Genomic DNA, 17,779 nt, shown 5'->3' with positions numbered 1-17,779 from the left:
ACACAGGCTGGGTAGGGCTCAGGGCAGGGCTCATGGAAAGGGTCACTCATGTCATTCCTCTCTTGTTTGGAGGTATTTACCCAACTGTCAGCCACTGCAAGTACTCGGAGACATGCCAGGTGAACAGCACCGCTGCACAAAACTGGTGACACCCACAGCCTGAAGCCTAAAGGAGACAGGCATTTTGGGTTCAGCTGCTGAAATGGGCCAGCTTGGGGCAGGGGGCATGACGGACCCTTGAGGACACTTCTCCAGCAAGCACATCTAGAATTGGAAGCTGCTCCAATCGTTGTTTGTATTCAAATGTCTCAATTTGTCCTACTTTTGGCTGGGCACTCAGCAGAATTGCCAATGAAGATAGATTTATGCAAAACAAGAATAAACCAAGGATATTTTCTGGACATTTTTCATGTGAGATCTGCCGTTCTGCAGCAGTGCTCTGCGATCTGAGCTGGCATTGCCCTGGAACCTGCTCACCCTGTGCCTGGCAAACCTTATGACACGGCTGGGGATGTGGGCTGCACCTCAGCACCTCCCTGGCAACCCGAGTCGAATTAGCACAAGGGCCCCATTTCTTCTCAGCAATACTCTGATCTGCACAAGAACAAGGCATTCAAATGTGCACTTGTGAAACACCATCCTCACCCCACATTTGCATGAAAATACCAGACCTATTTAAGTGACAACAGCACTTCACTAAAGCAAATTACATAACCCGACTATTTCCCTCAGCTGACACACCAGAGACACCTTCATTTCCAAAGCAAGTCTGCACTTTCTGCACAACATTTGGATTTTCTTCTTTTTTAACCAGATACCACGGTGTTTTAGGCATATGCTGCTTTCACATGTAGAAAAAATAAAATTGAATTATCTAAATTTTTTATCTTAGCAGAATCTACCATTTCAAAGTGCACTCAGCCTCCCTCTAGCAGAACCACTGCATAGAGAGTCAGGATTCCTATACAGCACGAAGTGAAGAAAAACTCCCAGATGATACACAGCCATTAAATCCCCTCTGGTACCTCCCCCTGCCCTGACATTGCAGCAGGGATCTCACCAGCTGATTCGGTCATCTACTGCACAAATGCCTCTGACTGTTTCATTTCTATAGAGAGGATTGCTATGGTTCACTAGTACGACACACAAGGTTCTTCTGAAAATGCCAGCATACAGCCACAGATTACAGACAGACTGGATCTTATCACTGAAAATCCCCAGCCTTCCCAGTGTCATGGGCAGAAATCACTGCGGGCTCATCTCAACCCTCCACCCTTCCCAGCCAGGAAACCTGAGTTCTTAGTAGGTCACAACAAGGTAGCTATAGCCCCATTTTTAATTTGCTGGCTGTTGCAGCTGCCTTTTAGGATGCAGCAACAGCAAATTCATCCTTCTGAGAGCACAGCACATGGTGATGCGAGCCAGACAACTGGGAAGTATGGGAGCTCAGCCCCATCCTGGCCACAGCACCCTCCTGGAAGCACTGGCTCGCACCACCCCTCTCAGCAGAAATGTCCCGTCAGTGTGGTGTGGCCTCCACAGGTCCATCACTCAGCCCCACGGCAGGTCTGCCCACTCCCCAGCCCCACAGTGCACCCATCACCTGGCCCCACAGCAAGTCCTCCTGGACCCCGGGCCCACAGTGTGAAACACGCAAGGAGAGCAGCAGAGCCGGGGATGCCCCAGGACAACACCTCCCCAGCATCTGGGGGCTGTCACACTGAGCACTTGCACTCCAGCTACACACAAGCAACATGAACAACCATTTTCTGTGGCTCACCAGGTATCCAAAGCTTTCTATTACTATATCAAGCCCAAGATTTCCCACTAGATAAACCCTCCTTCAGCCATGTGACAAAATTCCCGAAGCCTGGCTTCCTTTAAGTCTCATGAGGATGACACAGTAAGAGAAAGCCTCTTTGGCTACTAATTAAGCTATGAATAAGCCTGCTCAGACTCTGGTATGAAATCTGGTTTTTGAAGCCTCATTGAAGGTGTCAGTGCTACCAGAAGGGGTGGGGGGGTTTGGTTTTGCTTTACATCAGCTGCAGTTTCCTCCTGAAGCAAGAGACCAAAGGGCGGTTGTGACAGAGCTGATGCGAAGTTGACAGCTACCAGGGAGGACAGCAGAGGCAACAGCAGCTCCATCCCCATCCCTGCTTCAACCCTCGCTGGTGGAGCTGTCTTTGTGGTGGCTGCAGCATCATGTGCAGGCTGAGCTCATGTTCTAACGCCTGAACCGAACATGGCCACACCATCTTCTCCGCTCTTGAGCCGTTACGGGAAATCACTTTCAAATGCACCATGAGCCTCACCAGGGCTGTGACATTATCCATGTCCAACAGCCTCGGTATCTCCTTGCATCTGCAACACACCAGTCAGGATTCATACACCTTCCTGAAGCGCTTTGTAGTGAAAATAGCCCTGAGACAACTGTTCCATTGACGAGACCTGCACCAGCGTTTGCCGTATTCCCGCACCTCACAGCGCGGCTTCAGCCACCTGCAGCACCGCGAACGCCCTGTGGCTCCGGCGAGCTCCGCATCCCTCCGGCCCCGCGGGCTCCGCTCCAGTGGGGAAGGGCTTGCGGAGGGGTCGGGACTCCCCTTTCTCCCGGAACCGGAGGAGCGAAGGCGCAGGGGCTCCCGGAGGGGCCCGGCGGGGCGGGGGGCTCCGCAACAGGGCGGGAACGCGAGGCTCCGGCCGCCCCGGGGCGGGAGATGGGGGCGGCTGCGTCCCGAGCGCTGCTGCGGGCGGCTCCCGGTGCCCCGACTTAGCCGCCCCCAACCCGCCGAGGGACCAGCCCGGCCCGGGGGAACCCACCCAGCGACACCCGGCGCTGCTGAGTCACCGGAGCGGCTTCGCCGCGCCCGCACCGACCCCCCGGGGCCGCCGCCGTGGGGCTGACCAGCCCGGCCAGGGACAGCGGTGCCGGTCCCGGGACAGCCGCGGCCCCGGGGCGCGGAGAGCTGCGGGGGAGGGCGCGGAGCGATGCGCGGCGATGCGGGCGGGGGCCGGGGCCGCTGCTGGGCGGCCTCACCTGCTGCGGGCGGGCCGGGAGCTGCGGGCCGGGCTCACCTTCCGTGGCATAGCTGTGGTCTCGCAGGAAACTGCTGCTGATCTTACGGGTCTCAGCGTCCTCCTCCATTGACGGCGGGCAGGCGGGCGCGGGGCGTCAGCAGCCGCAGCCGCGGATCCATCATCCCCCCCCGCGCCCTGCTCCGCGGCGGCGGCCGCCAAATGCGGCGGGGGGGGGCGCAGGGGCGGCGGTGCCCGGTGGCTCCTCCCATACGGCACCGACCGGCACCGCGCGGGCGGGCGGAGCGCGGCGCAGCCCCAGCCCCAGCCCCGAAGACGCTCCTGCTCGGAGACGCACCTGCTCCAGGGACACTCCTGCCCCGGGACGCTCCTGCCCGGGCATGCTGTTTTACCTGGTGACGCACCTGCCCCGGGGACACTCCTGCCCGGGGATTGCTCCTTCCTGCCCGGGGCGCCACTGCCCTTGGTGGACGCCCCTGTCCCTGGGGAAGCTCCTACAGCCTTCAGGCAGACGGACTGCTGCTCCCTGACCTGCCTGCCCCAAAAACAAGATCCCAGCCGAGGGCTGACATCAGACCCTTTTTTGGCAGAGCCACAATATATGAACGCTGGGTGTCCCGGGACAGGGGATGCAGTAAAGGGCCATGAAGGTGACCATGCCAGCAGTGCTACGGAGGTGTGTGCCCACGGGCAGTTGGCCCAGGCTCACCCTGTCTTGACTTTGGAAGGGGGTAGGAATGCTCAGTGACTTATGACCATAAAGGTCGATGTGGATGGGGGATTGGTGGCATCCAGAGAAGAGAATGAACACAAGGGCTATGGGGGAAGGGAGGGCTTTCCTGTTCAGGGCACATCTCTGATAGGACAGGCTGTATTTTGGACTCATCATCTGGTGCACACCAAAGGGAAACAATTGCCCACTGGAAGGGTTTTGTGTCTTGGCAGAGTCCAGGAAGAAGCCTTGGCACTGGCTGAGCCACTGGCAGACACAGGGAGGAAACTCACATGAGGCAAGTTCCCTCAACTCCAGCACCTGAAGTTGGAAGTAAAACCCAACCACAGTGTCAGGGCACATGACATCCCCAGCCAGGCAGCAGTGTGCACACTGGGCAGCAGTGAGAGGACAGGCACTACTCCCCACTCTCACTCCTGACCTGCAGTGTCCCCTCTGACCCCCACTCTCCACTACTCAGACAGCTGCTGAAGGGAAACAGGTGCATGGACACAGGCTGGGGTTTGACCTGGGCCTGCACCCCACAGCACCCCACTGCTCCATATTGCTGTCAAGACCCATCTTAGCACTGCCTTGGTTCACTCTGGACAAGAGTATCATGGGTGCTGGGCACTAGCTGGGGTCAGGCGGGGAACTGGCACGCGCGGGCACAGGCCCTGCAGCACCTTTACACTGTGTGCCCACCCACCCAGCACCCCTCGAGACCCCCACACCATGGGACTGGGGTCAGCTGGAGGAACTGCAGAGCTCGGCGTGCCATGGCACAGGAGCTGCTTGACAGTCCAGGGCCACATCAGCAGGGAGTGTAATTGTTACTGGAACAGGAGGATGCAAAGGGAATGGACAAAGATGGTGGATAACATTGTAAATACAGTGGTGCACTGCAGCTTGATTTCCTCTCCCAACTGTAGTGTCATAATTAAAATCTCATTAGGAAGGTGCAAGATCTTACAGCCTGAATTATTATTATTATTATTATTATCTGCTATTATTATTATTATTATTATTATTATTATTATTATTATCTGCTGAGATTCATTGTCTGCTTGGGGGCTGCTTATTCTAGGGGAAGCACGGGAGAGAGCACCTCTAAGCAAGAAGGCTCAAGGACTCCAGTACGTCCAGTATGTGCATCTTTTGGACAGCATGTTCCACACCTCTGCTGCACAACCACACCAGCACACCCACCACACCACCACACGCCTTTTGGAGGAGTGTGCGGATACTCTCAGATGAGGGGCAAGAGAGAGGGAAAGCTTGTTCTACCCATTGTGACCTTATGAGGAAAGGTGAATTCCCAGGCCCACAGCTTCCTGCCTCCCCAGGATGTTTTCTGACATGCTGTCACATAGAGGCTGATAAAAGACATTGTAAAACTGCACCTTGGAGAACTCCAGCGCTTACTCCTATGCATATATAACTTCAGGATTTGTCAATCACATCACATCACAGGCCACTCATTAATACAGGGATTACTGATATGACAAGCCAGAAGCATTCATCAGACAGGCATAAGCTGGTAGTCTCCATGCCCAAGCCTTCACTGAATTATCCTGGAATGTGAGTTACATGCTATATTCACCAGGCACATATTTAAGTCAAGAAAACACACTGTATTTGAGGCTGAGGTTGCTCTTAGCTGCAGTGGGTGAGAGTTGCACGTTAGTCTGAATTCACTCCCTGTGAAAAGGCACAGGACCTGGCCATGGCTTAGTGGCACAGTGCAGAGATATGCTGACCAAAGCTCTCTTGCATGCCAAAGAGAGCCACAGCACTAACATCATGCTTTAGAAATAATTTTTGTGTTGCTGGCAGGTCCTCATGCATGCAACAGCACAGGAGACCAGACGCCAACACACCACAGGACTTGGAACTGCTGCTGGCTCTGGGCAACTCAGCTGACACCTCTGTCTGTGGTCTCCTGTCTCCCGAGGGAAGGATGTGGACCTCCCACAGGAAAAGAGAGATGGAAAAGAAAGATTAAAACCTCACCACAACACTATCCCCCGGAACTGGGTTCCCTCTGTCTACAAGCTACATTCACCTGCAGGTGTCCTGTAAGAGGCAAGAGCAGCTTCAGACAAGAAAAATAAAGACAGATTTTGAATAAGCAGTTGTTACCATATTGCCTCCTTCCATCAGACCCCAGATGCCAAACCCCAGGCCAAAGGCAATGCCCAGCTGAATAATGAGCCCCTGCAATGCCCATGAATATCATGAACACAACCAGTGACTTCCTTCCCTTCCTTTTCAGTATACACCATCGTCGGTGCATTTTCATTCTAACAAGTGCCAAGTCCCTTCTCCTTTTTTAAGTAGCAAAAATTATTCCCCCATTGTGCATGAATTATACTTACACATTTGTAAGTCCTGCAAAGTTTTTCAACACACTGTATCATTTAAACACATCCAGAAGCCACCTGTTTGTTATGCAACATGCATAGGAGCTGCATCATGAAATCCATTTATTCTCAGCTTTTTAAAATCCAGGAGCAAGCCTTTACAATAACTAAAAGCATTAGCTGTCCTAAGCAGGAATCCATTTGCAGATTAAATTTGCCAAAGGTCAGCTTGTAGCTGTCACTGTTTCCCAAACCCCCAGGTGTCCGCCATGATCTGTACTTTGACATCTCCTGAAGAGCCAGGACACTTTCCACTCCAATGATTTTTGCTTCAATTAGAGAGGCTGAAGAGTTCCATGCTCAGGTTTCTGTGGGATCTAAACAGTGTGTGAAGAATAATTGAATCAAACTTCCAATTTTATGTTCAATACAGAACTTCCTTCACAGCACTTACTTTAGCCTCCCATCCATGAGCAGTAAATCTATTTTCCTAATTACTGTTTTGGGTTAGAACAATACCCATATCTTTTAACCATTAAGCACAGATAACAAAATTTCTTTTAAACTTGTAAGAATTATTTCTGTTGGTTGACTGATCGTTAGCTCAGTGCCCTCAGTGGGCACCAGCTCACTGGACGGTGCCGGAGGTCAGCTTGTGTGCAGGAGCACTGGTGACAGCACATGCCCATGGCACAGGGGACAGGACTGGCAGTGAAAGCCCCAGGGTCCTGTGCTCTGCCTGCCACAGGTCTGTGAGCAGCACAACAACCTGCAGCTGCGGGCAGACACTGCTGCCCCGCTCTTTGTCCCTTCCTGTGGGTGGAACATCCCCCTGTTCCAGGGTGGGACAGGGAACTGCTCCCTGGAAGCAGGACATACTCTCACTCTGCAGCATCTCAGCTTCGTAGACTTATCAAACTATGGACCAACACAGGTGGTGGCCACCTCCACCTGCCCTAACCAAGTCTGAGATGCTTTACCTGAAAGCCCATCTCTGCTAAGGAAGGGAAACCAGGGCTTTCATGACACCCCTCAACATCTCATATCAGAGCCAGAACCTGGTCTTTGATCTGGATGAAGGTCATGGCACACAATTAGTACTCTGAGAAGGAGAGCACTTAATTTCTCCAATCATGTCCAGTTCCCAATGTGCTCCAAGTCCTTCAGCTCACAGATTTCAGTAGAGACAGCACTTTAGCTTCACAAATCTGAAGAGCTAATTATGCAGCAAAAATGGGGTAATTATACTCCTATTCTCAACATATAATTGGTGACAGCCACCTGGGCTGGTGGCTGGCTGGCCCATATTTAAGGGACAACCCCAAAGGGAAAAGGCTGTCTCAGGGCAGAGGCCCCCGTGCTGCATACCCTGCAGGAACCCAGAGCTTCTCACCATCTCCAGTGCTGAACATATCCACTGCCATAGGCACAGGTTCCCTGGGATGGCCAGAGACAGAGACATCAGGTCAGGGATCCAGTTCTCCAGAGGACCACAGACAACTGAGTCCTCCACAGCCAGTTCATAAATATTGTGCCAGCAGTAGAGCTGAGCACCCAGAGAGACTGATGCTCATCTCTTCCAGCCTAGGAAGCCTGGGCAAGGCTCAGGAAGGGCACCAGCTTGCACCAGCCAACAAAGACCATTCCCATCCAGCCATGAAGGGACATGCAGAGAGGGTGAACCCTCTCTGGATGAACACCCTCATGGTCAATGCCTCGTGCAGGACCATCCCCTGTACCTGCAGACAGTGTGCTGGGCTGCTGTGTGGTCCCCAGGGAATGTTTACACCCCCCACCACATGTTAATATCCTCACTGTGATTTCACTGCACTAAGTCAATTTGTTTTTCATGTTTTCTCCTATAAGTCATGTAAGCAAGCTGGGGAAGCCATAACCCATACCCGTGATGAAGTCCCAATCATATGAACCTTAATTAGCATGATTTGAAGAAGGCCAATAATTTACCAGATTAACCAAGATCAAGAAAATTGGGAATCTAGGTTGAATGCAGAGGACAAGCTGCAGCCCTCTTCTTCCCAAATGATGGAGAACAAGAGTCAGGACCTCGGGGCAGAAAAGGGAAGAATCAGTTCATTGAATGCAAAGTAGGTGAAGACTTCTGCCTCCCAAAGGTCAAATGATAAATTGATCTACTTGGCCTTGACCCCTGCTGCGCCGTTACAGGTGCTGGTACAAGCTGTACATGATTAACAACACGCCAGTAACGAGTACTGCCACACACCCAGCCTGGCTCAGGGAACAGCTGTTCCCCAAGGGCTTTCTCTCCTGCCTTCCATTAGACCAACCAGCTTCTGCTGCATTTTAGCAGCCCTTTCTTCAGATGCAGTCTTTCCCTACTAAGCATTTTATGCCAGGCTTTAGAAAAGCCCAGGCATCTTCCCGTTCATCAGGTCTCTCCTATAATGCAACAACCACACAGCAACAATATAATGCAACTGTGCAGCAGCAACACAAACATGGTGCTTCCTGGAAAAACTTGCTATGAGTTATTTCTTATTCTACTCTACAGACCATCCTGGCATAGTGTACTTATTTCCTCTATATTATTAGTAAATTATACTATTGCTAAATACACTGCAGAACACATACAATACCCCAAGAACGGAATGAGGCACAGAATATTTCAGGAGGGTCTGAGACATCAATGTCTTTTAAAGGATACAGTGTGAACAGTTTGTCACATGTTCCTCACATCAGAGATATAATTAGCTTAAATACTTACACAGTAAATAGGATTTGCCACTTCTGAAGATTAAGGCCACATGCTATAGCATTGGAGCATCTGAACTAGTGTAGCACAGTCGATGCTTGTAGCACAGTCGATGCTAAGGAATAAGTTTTTACTTGAAAACAGCTACTCTGAGCCATGCTGCAGGTGAGGCCTGTCTATGTTGGTGTTTTGTCTGCTCCTCTGGGTTTGGGTTTTACCTGGAGTAACAAACTCTACTACAGGTGACAGTGGAAGGCCAAAACTGACAGGCATTGATTGGGTATCTGGGAGTGAAACACATTGCAGGGCATGAGTGCAGGTGTCCTGGGGAGCACTGGACACAGAACACACAGCCCAGGTACAGGCACCATGTCACATACACGGGCTCGTTGACCTAAAGGGCTCACAGGCTGCTGCAGCATAATGTGATAGGGGGTTAAAGAGGATACAAGAGGACACTGGAACATTGTTCATGAGAGAACCATGAGAGCACGTCTCAGGCTGAATTACTAAATCTAGTAAGCACAGAATGCAAAAATAAGGACAGTATTTTGTTTCTTGGATTTTTCTGTTGATTTATTTTTGGTTGGGGAAGAAAATCACTGTGTTAATTTGACTATTTCATATGAAAATACAGCTCTCAAAATGTTTTTAATTAGGTTAGGTCACCCTATGGGAGGGAACATGTGAACTCACACGTGCATTTGAGTGGAACAGATACAACTGCTTGCCATCAGCTGGCTGCACACCTCAGCCCCTGCTCACAACCTGCAGCCTGCACAGGCCAGGCCCTCCACACAGGCATCAGGGCTGGGCAGGGGTGAGTGGGACCTGCCTTCTCCACGCTGTGGCCCCTTTGTCGCTCCACTGCTTTAAAAATGTCAGTCACCAGGACAAAGGCGAAAACCAATTCCACAGAGCAAAGCTGGCAATCACACACAGAGTAATAAAAAAAAAAAACAAACCAAACAAAAAAACCCCGTAACCTTTAAAACTACTAAACAGTCAACAATTTGCAGACTGTCAACCCATCAGATGACGGTCAGAAGAACCAACAAAAGAGAAACAGGGATCAGTCTGAGTCCTGAAAAAGTGAACTTTGTCATGTATTTACACTGGACACTCAGATGCTTCCCCACATATCCTGGGATATTATGTGCGAGAATGACAATTTAGCATTTATTCGGTTAAATTAGCAATTAATATGCAAAATTTCATACGGCCTCAAAGGTGGATTTTATTTGAAAGAATGTCCACCAATGAAACACCAACACATCCAGGTCACTGTGAATTGTATTTCCTAAACTGCAATTACTTCACAGCCTTCAGTTAATTGAATGTCCCACATCAAAAAGTAATGAAATCATGGTATAAATTAAAATAGGGCTGCCCATGTCTTGCAACACAAACATAGTAAATTTCAGAGCACTGGGAACCTGAGGCTGGGATTACTACCTTATAAAAATCATTCTGCTTGTCCTCAGATGTCACCCAGCAGCAGCAGAGTGAAGCACACACAGATGTAGCCTGGCCAGCCTTGCAGAATGGGAAACACAAAGGCTAATCAGTCAGAGTTAACTCCCCAAAGAAAAGGAAACTTTGTGTCTGGCAGAGCAGCACTCCTAACCTGCACACGGATTAGCTGAAGTTCCACAACTGTCAGAAGGACAGATGGTGACCCAAAATCACCCTGGTGGGAAGTGCAAAATGGGGTACAGCAAAATACAGCTGCTGCTGCTGCAATGCTAAGAGCTAGGGAACCAAGAGAGCCTGTCAGGACCGATCAACTCGCCAACTGTTTCCACATTAACAGGAATTTGTCAGTTTTTAGTGGTACTTCACAAAGCAACAGCCAACATGAGTGAAGGGCCTGCCTGCCCCAATAACCAAGCCTACCCCGTGGTGCCCTGGCAGACGGCAACGCTCCGTAGCAAACCACGTCTGGAAGCCAGCAAAGCACTGGAGAGCCAGCCTGGCTCATGCATGCTTTGGTTAACTCAGAACGTATTCTAAGCATGAAACTATTCTGGTATTTGCCGGGGAAAATAACAAGCATGCTCTGATTCAGTCTGGTATCTATGGGCCCAGGTGCCACGAGCATGGCAGCACTGCCATGAGCGACCGCAGCCGCGGCCCTGAGGGTGCCCGGGAGCCTCCCGCCAGACCTGGCCAGGCCTGGGAGCACTGGTGGGCTGCAGCCCGGGCTGGGGGCTGGCAGGGTGAGCCTGCACTGCTCTCCACTCACGCCCACTCTTGCCATTATGATATGATACATTATACCAGATCGTCCCACAAAACAAAGCCCCCAAGAAGGGAACGTTCCAGCTTAAATTGAGTTTGTGTTCGAAGTTCATAAGCATTGACAGAGGGTCAGGGAGTGTTACACTGATCCTGTTCAACATTTCTTATGTGCACATGGCCCTAAATCCACCCAGTTACACTACTCCTCCGTGACTCAGAGCCACAAACAGGGAATGGCCAACGACAGCAACTGGAGCAGCTCCAGCCCTTCGGCTCCGGCTCTGCCCTGCCCTGCCCTGCCCTCCACCTCACCCCAGGTCAGTCATTCGTTCTCTGTGAACACCTGAAATTCAGCATTCCAGTGTGACCCATCATTCCCGGGGCTGTGCCTCCTCCCCCGTGGGTCCTCCAGGTGCCTCCAGCAAAAAACTGCAGCTTGGGAAAGGTGGCACTGGGGCTGGCCAGGGTCCCCAACCCTGGGAGGGCCCTGGGACCTGCTGGCCCCCTCCCAGGTAGCAAAGGGGCTGCTTCATCACAAAACAAAACTATACCTCCTTTTTGAAGTCCCAGTGAGAGAGACAAGTGAGGCTTTGGGGAGCCCTGCCTGGCACTGCCAGCTTCCCACCGCTTTCCAGGAGAACTGACCTCCTTTCTCCAGGATCCTCTTCAGTCATGGAACTGGGAGAGTTCCCAGGAACAGCCGTGGTCACAGTGAGAGAAGATTTCTCTTCTGTGTAGTGTGCAGTCTTCATACTTGTTTACAGTGATTCCCACTTCTGGAGATCTCCAACAGGAAGGATGGGATGATAGTATCATACAAGGATAGAAATGGGCTGGAAGAATGCTGCACTGTCAGGATAAATATAGAGGATGGCCTAGGACATTGGCCAGATCTGGTCTTTGCTTACACTAAAAGGAGACCAACCTTTAACAAGACATAAACCCAACAGTGCTACCAAAGAATCTTCAGAAGTACAGCTGAGGGGAGGGGAAAAAGGAAAACAAGAGACACCATGGGGAGCCTTAAAAGTTTGCCTGACTTCTCAGAATGCCAATGCTGTAAAACTAATATTTGTATGTCGCTAATATTTACATATAATCTCCCTCGTGTCATTTGGAAAAATAAACCTGGAAAACTGTTAATTAATAAAAGATAGCACGTCTTATTAATGTTCATATAGTAATTACGAAAATCACATATCCATCTGTTAAGCAGTCAGCAAACAAGACAAACGACTGTGTTATGTTAAACAGATTATAAAATGCCTGGGGAAGGAAATCTAATAGCCCCAACCCAGCCATGAATCAAGCAGCAGCACATGGGCTCCAGCACACACGAACACACACACATGCCTTTCCCAAGGCCTTTTTCTGAATTACATATAACAACATCAGCAATGAGGTCAGTATGACACTAGGCATAGAAGTCTACATTGAAATGTGATGATGTGATCATTAAGATTTTATTGTCCTTTAAAAAAAAATTACTTCCTAAAACAGACAACTACTCCCCTGAAGGTGAGAGCAGAACAATATACAAAGTAACATTAAATCAAATTGCCCCTGTAAACATGGGAATACAGCTACTTTAATCCAATTGAATAAACAAAACTGATTTAATTCCTGTTACGTTTGTGAGTGATTTCTGAACAAGGGAGAAACATCTGCGCAGGGAGAGTAATTAATTCGTTAGCATGAACACTGTCAATCCATCCGTGTGTTCTCTGGACACTCAGCGCAGTCCATGGAATGCTGCACACCCCTCCTTCACACCGTATATATACAACTACTGGGTGCCAGCTTGTAGCAGTCTTACCATGACTGCTCACATAGAACAAGTACTTGTGCTCATTAAAAAGAGGCATTTGAACAGTGTATTTCGCATGAGGTCACACATATTAGCAACTCCCTCTGCCACTCGGCAGCAATGCACATGGTACTGCCACAAAAGGACATCCTGGACAGAAGCCTGAGCACCCCGCTCCCCCACAGGAACCGCAGGCATTCGCTCTCGCAGCTCTTGTTCCCCAGCTTGTCCCAAGCACTTCCCACACTTAGCTCAATCAGCCCTTCCACTCCAGTCTGCCATAACCTACGAGAAAGACTCAGTTTTCATCCTGCTGACTGCAGTCTATTTTAGACCTATCCACCACCATCATACAAATCTTTTGCCAATGTGCTATGACAAAGAGGCTCCACTGCTTCATTTTCCTGAGGCCCAAATTTATGGGAAAAGAGTGTCAAAGGTGTAACAGCAAGGTTCCCCATACTCCTGCCCTCCAAAAATGGGTGTCAGAAAAATATGGGGATGACAGTCCATCAAACACATTCTCCATGGCCTTCGCAGACTCACACGTGAAAATTCATCAGTGTGAATTTTATGGCTTTTCAGTTTCGACAACACGCAGAGTGACATCAAGCACAACAAACCTGCAATATCTTTCCTCTCAAGGACAACTACCCTCGAGAAATTACAAAGCTGGCACAAAAAAGAGAAGAAGATTATTTCAGGGCAGCCCAAGCAGCAGGGGACTGTAATTCTGCAGGCAATGCCTTTGCTGTCCAGCTGCGCATGCGCTCACAGTCAGGACACAGAACCCTCAGAAGAAGATGGGGAAGGCACAGGACGCCCATGGGGGCACACAACAGCCCTGGGCAGCACCTGCTCGCCCCACACAGGCCAAGCTCTGCTTCTTGCTCTGCACCAGGTGTCCTTGGGCCTGAACCCGCTCATGCACCAGGAATTCTCACTGCCATCCTTCATCTCCTGAAAATGAGCACCTCTCAGCAACTCTTGACTTTCTCCTCCCACAGGCTGCAGGGCTCCAGATCCTCAGGATGGGAGCCCTCCTGGAGTCCCCATAGGGCCCCATCCTGGGGACACAGGCTCCCCACCATGGGGAGCAATGGCCCATGGCGGTGCTCATGCCTGTGGGGCCACCACAGACAAGAACCACAGGAGGAGCACAACTGCCTCTTGTTTCCCAAGCACTTTTGCCCCTTGCTCTTAGGCTGCTCCTGATTTTAATCAGTCGTATTATTTATTTTCTTCTTCCTTAGTCTGTCATTTAAGACTTCAGATTAACAGTGGGGATGGAGAGAAGCCTAAGCCAGTATTAGCTGAAACAGGCAAGTCAATTAGCCTCCTTCAATGGAACAACATCTGACTATATGGCAGGGGGTCAAAAAATGCCCCTTCATGGCTTTTCTTTGTGGGTTAGTGTGGTGGGTTTGTTGCCATCTGCTTGTGAGTTGATTACTCTTTGATTTCAGCTGAGGAACATCAAATTTAAAGACAGAATCAAGGCAAAGATAAAAGGGAAGCCTTCTCATCAGCTCCTGCTTTTGAACACTTTGGTTTTGTTGTGAAATTTCCACTTCAGGAGGGTTACTGAGAAACCAAATTAAAGACAAGTAACACCTGCATGCAGGCTTGTATTGGCAGGGTGTGGACACATGTATCTGCCTTTTTGTATGGACGCATGTGTGAAAATCCTCTGCGTGACTCAACCATGGTTTTTCTTAATGTTATATTTTATAAGCTTGAACAAGTTCCTTGACCTTTCAGACCTAGAGACTTTATGCTTAGAACACAAGTGAGCAGTAACAGAGCGCTCAGGCCATGGCTGTGCCACGCTGCCAGGATGGCCAAGTGCCCCTGTGCTTATCACGCTGCACAAGTGACAGGGCCCACGCTTTCACAGCACCATGTAAGCACCCTGTGCTACTTTAAATCACTTCATGAATGTCACAGGAAGGGAAGACAAAGCGTTCTACAAAAAATGTTCATTCAACAGAATCGAGCACTACACCCCTCCACTTGCTCAGGCTCAGTGACCTGATCACACCTGGTTCCAGCAGATGCAGTGCCGGTGCCGACAGCAGTGATCTCTCCCTGGACAGGAATAAAAAACACGGCCAGGAGCCACACAGGTGGGTGCTCACCCCCAGGCTCTGCCAGAGCTCCCAGCCGAACTGCCGTGGTGCTTCCTGAGAGGCACCTCCTTCAGGGGAAACAAAGGGAATAAAAAGGCCACCAGAGCAGCTCAGGATTTAAGTACAAAGTGCATCTACACCAGAGGAACCCAATCCTGAACACGGCCCCCTTTGCTGTTCCTTTTCTGTTCTCTCCTTGAGTTTCTGACATAATGCACAGCTCCCTCACAGATGTGTTGTGTGGATTCTTTAGTTAATGTGTAAAAGGCCTTTTTGCAGATATTTAGTGCTAAGTGCTGTCATTATACAGGTGGGCAGAGCATTTGGAATTGGCACAAGAGAAAGATCTGTGCTGGAGATCAGACACAGTGCAGTAAGAGAAGCAGGCTGGGATAGGCTGAGCTCCCACATGCAGCAACGATCCCGAAGGGATACACAGGTACAGACCGGAGTCCTGCAAGGGAGAGGAGCTGAGCACTCTCTGCAAACTGCACAGCAGAAAGGTCACAGCACTCACCAGGGTTAACCGTGGCTGTCAGTACTCACATGGACCAGAGCAGCCCACAGCAGAAGTTACCTGTGGGTGTCAGTGGGTACTTCTACTGGAAGAAGGCTGGGCCAGGAGGAGACCCAAGAGTCACATGTCTGTGACCAGCAGTGCACCCTACTGCTTGCAGCTACACAAGCTCTCATGCTCTCTGCTAAACCCGCCACAGCCATGATGGGGACTGGATGCACCCTGGCCAGGTGCTGAGCACACCCGCCTGCATGCAGACCCTGCTCGTCAGCACCAGGGACCTGGTGCCCAGCATCAGGCATCTGACACTGGCTCTGGACACAGAGCCCCCTCCCTTGGGATAACACTGGGCGCCCCCCCCCCCCCAAAGGGCACAAGGAGGATGTCCCTGTCCATGTTCCCATAGAGCTGGTGCCTCTGAGATCCCCAAGCCCAGAGATGGAGCTGGCCAAGCAAGTGCCTGAAGCAGTGGAGGAGAGCAGGTCTGATGGCTACTCAGACACACACTCCATGCAGCATCTTATAGCCCTATTTTCAGAAGAAACCAAGCCAAAAGTTGCACTGTTGTGCAACACTGCACAGAAAGGAAAATAGCAGCCAGCAGCACTGGAAACGTGCAGGGACAAAAACTGCTGATGAAGTCCACAGGAGCTGGTAAGAACTCACTAATGTAAGTGCTTAATTATACTGCTGAATGTGCATTGCTGAGACAAGAGGTGGCCCAGGCTGAGGCCAGCTGACTGCTCCCAGATCACACGCTGGAAGAGGAAACAGAGAAAACAGAGTGCTGAGTTGTATACTGGAAAATGTATTATTAAATGACATGAACTTGCATTTGAAAGGAACTGCTGATTGTGAATAAATCCACCATATGGCTTTACAAAGCTGCGAGTGTGTTTATTTCCCAAATATAGCCAGATCAGCCTCTGACAGCCGGGTTTTCTTTTATAATCCATGTCAGAAAATTATTTAGAGTGTAGTATCAAACAGGGTTTGTTGGGTGACTGGTGTAACACAAGGAGTTCACAGTAAGAGCAGCGTCTCATGTACAGCAATTACACCTGCACAGCTCCACCACAACATCAACATATGTAAGGGATTTCGGAGACCTTTTTGGTGACCTTGTTCTGTAAAGCTGCCTGCAGAGAAAACAGGGTTAAATCTCAAACTACTGGCTTTTTTAATGTTTTCATTGAGTCCCATGTGTGGCCCTGTGAGCCTTCATGTGGTCACCTGTGACATTCCTGGATGGGCTTGGTAGAGATGGCACCCAAAACCCAAGGGGCTGCAGGCTGTCACTGGGTATTTCCCATCTCGTCTACCGAGCCAGTACAGCAGCTGAACACATCTCTGGGTCTGATCAGAGACACTGAACTGTGCCTGTGGGTGTGTCAAAGGCAGTCCATGATGGTGGGGAAAACGGGCACCCTTGCCCCTGGCCTGGGCAGGAGAACGGTTTCAGCAATTCCACTGATACACAAAGCTGCCCGTCGCAGGGACAACAAATAGAGACAATTTCCCTGGTTTTTCTAATTGGTAGGTCATCCTGACCACACCACACTCACCATCCTGCCCTCCCCAAAAGCGCTTAAAATAACTCAATTTAAAGGCAGCCGTAGCCCGAGATCTGCTCTGAAGCTCAGCCCCCGTCAGCTGCTCTTCCTTCTCGCTCTGAAGCATTTCCCTGCAACCTCCATCAGGTCCCTTCCGAGTGGGAGGGATAACAGAAGGCACCTTTGTGCTGATTTAAGCACTAACTAAATATAGACAGTAGGGGAACGCTGGGAAGCTACAGCTGAACCCATCTGTAGTGAGGAAAATACAGTCACAGAACGGAAATATCTCCAGAGATATCTTGGAAATGTGCTTATAATTCGGCTTATGCTTTTGTTGGAGCCGTTCGACATGGAAAATTGCAGGAAGTCTGAGGTCCAGGTAGCCTGTAGAGGCCGATGGTCACACAGGAATGGGATCAGCGCGGGAGAGGTGTGGGGAGCAGCATCCCGGCACAAACTGGGGGAGAAGAAAAATAATTTTCAAAATCCTCCAATGCCAGGACGGAACATTCACAACTGAAAGTATTTTTGATTTAAAAATCCCTCAGCGACATTTTCTGTCATTAAAGACGAGCGCTCGTCCCGCGGGTCAGCGCCGGTCGAGGCGGGCCGCGGCGGGGCCACTCCGAGCATCCCCCGGAGAGATGTCCGATCCGGAGGGAGTCCGGGCCCCGCGGGGAGAGG

At 50.4% G+C, this 17,779-nt stretch overlaps 1 protein-coding gene and 1 long non-coding RNA gene across 4 annotated transcripts in view; both read right to left on the bottom strand.

Annotated features, from left to right (window-relative positions):
* PPP2R2B (protein phosphatase 2 regulatory subunit Bbeta) overlaps positions 1 to 17,779 on the bottom strand; it is a 66,367-nt gene that overhangs the window by 40,390 nt on the left and 8,198 nt on the right. Inside the window, exon 1 of one of the 3 annotated variants that reach the window (XM_042016093.1) lies at positions 3,079 to 3,260. The exons of the other annotated variants lie outside the window; for them this stretch is intronic. Within the exon in view, the coding sequence (XP_041872027.1) occupies positions 3,079 to 3,148 (70 nt within the window). The 5' untranslated portion in view covers positions 3,149 to 3,260. Of the gene's footprint in view, positions 1 to 3,078; positions 3,261 to 17,779 lie in introns of those variants that run through there. 3 annotated transcript variants of the gene reach the window in all.
* The window catches only part of LOC121658796, a 6,726-nt gene continuing 5,358 nt past the window's right edge, over positions 16,412 to 17,779 (bottom strand). The window contains exon 3 of the long non-coding RNA XR_006014049.1: positions 16,412 to 17,552. This is a non-coding gene — a long non-coding RNA (uncharacterized LOC121658796). The remainder of the gene's footprint in view (positions 17,553 to 17,779) is intronic.

The sequence above is a fragment of the Corvus kubaryi genome, unplaced genomic scaffold (assembly GCF_017639235.1).
Source record: "Corvus kubaryi isolate FWS band 111438036 unplaced genomic scaffold, C.kubaryi_AGA036_p1.0 split3-37374, whole genome shotgun sequence".
Taxonomy (NCBI): domain Eukaryota; kingdom Metazoa; phylum Chordata; class Aves; order Passeriformes; family Corvidae; genus Corvus; species Corvus kubaryi.
Note: the sequence above shows the minus strand (reverse complement) of the source record. Positions and strands in the feature narration are given on the sequence as shown.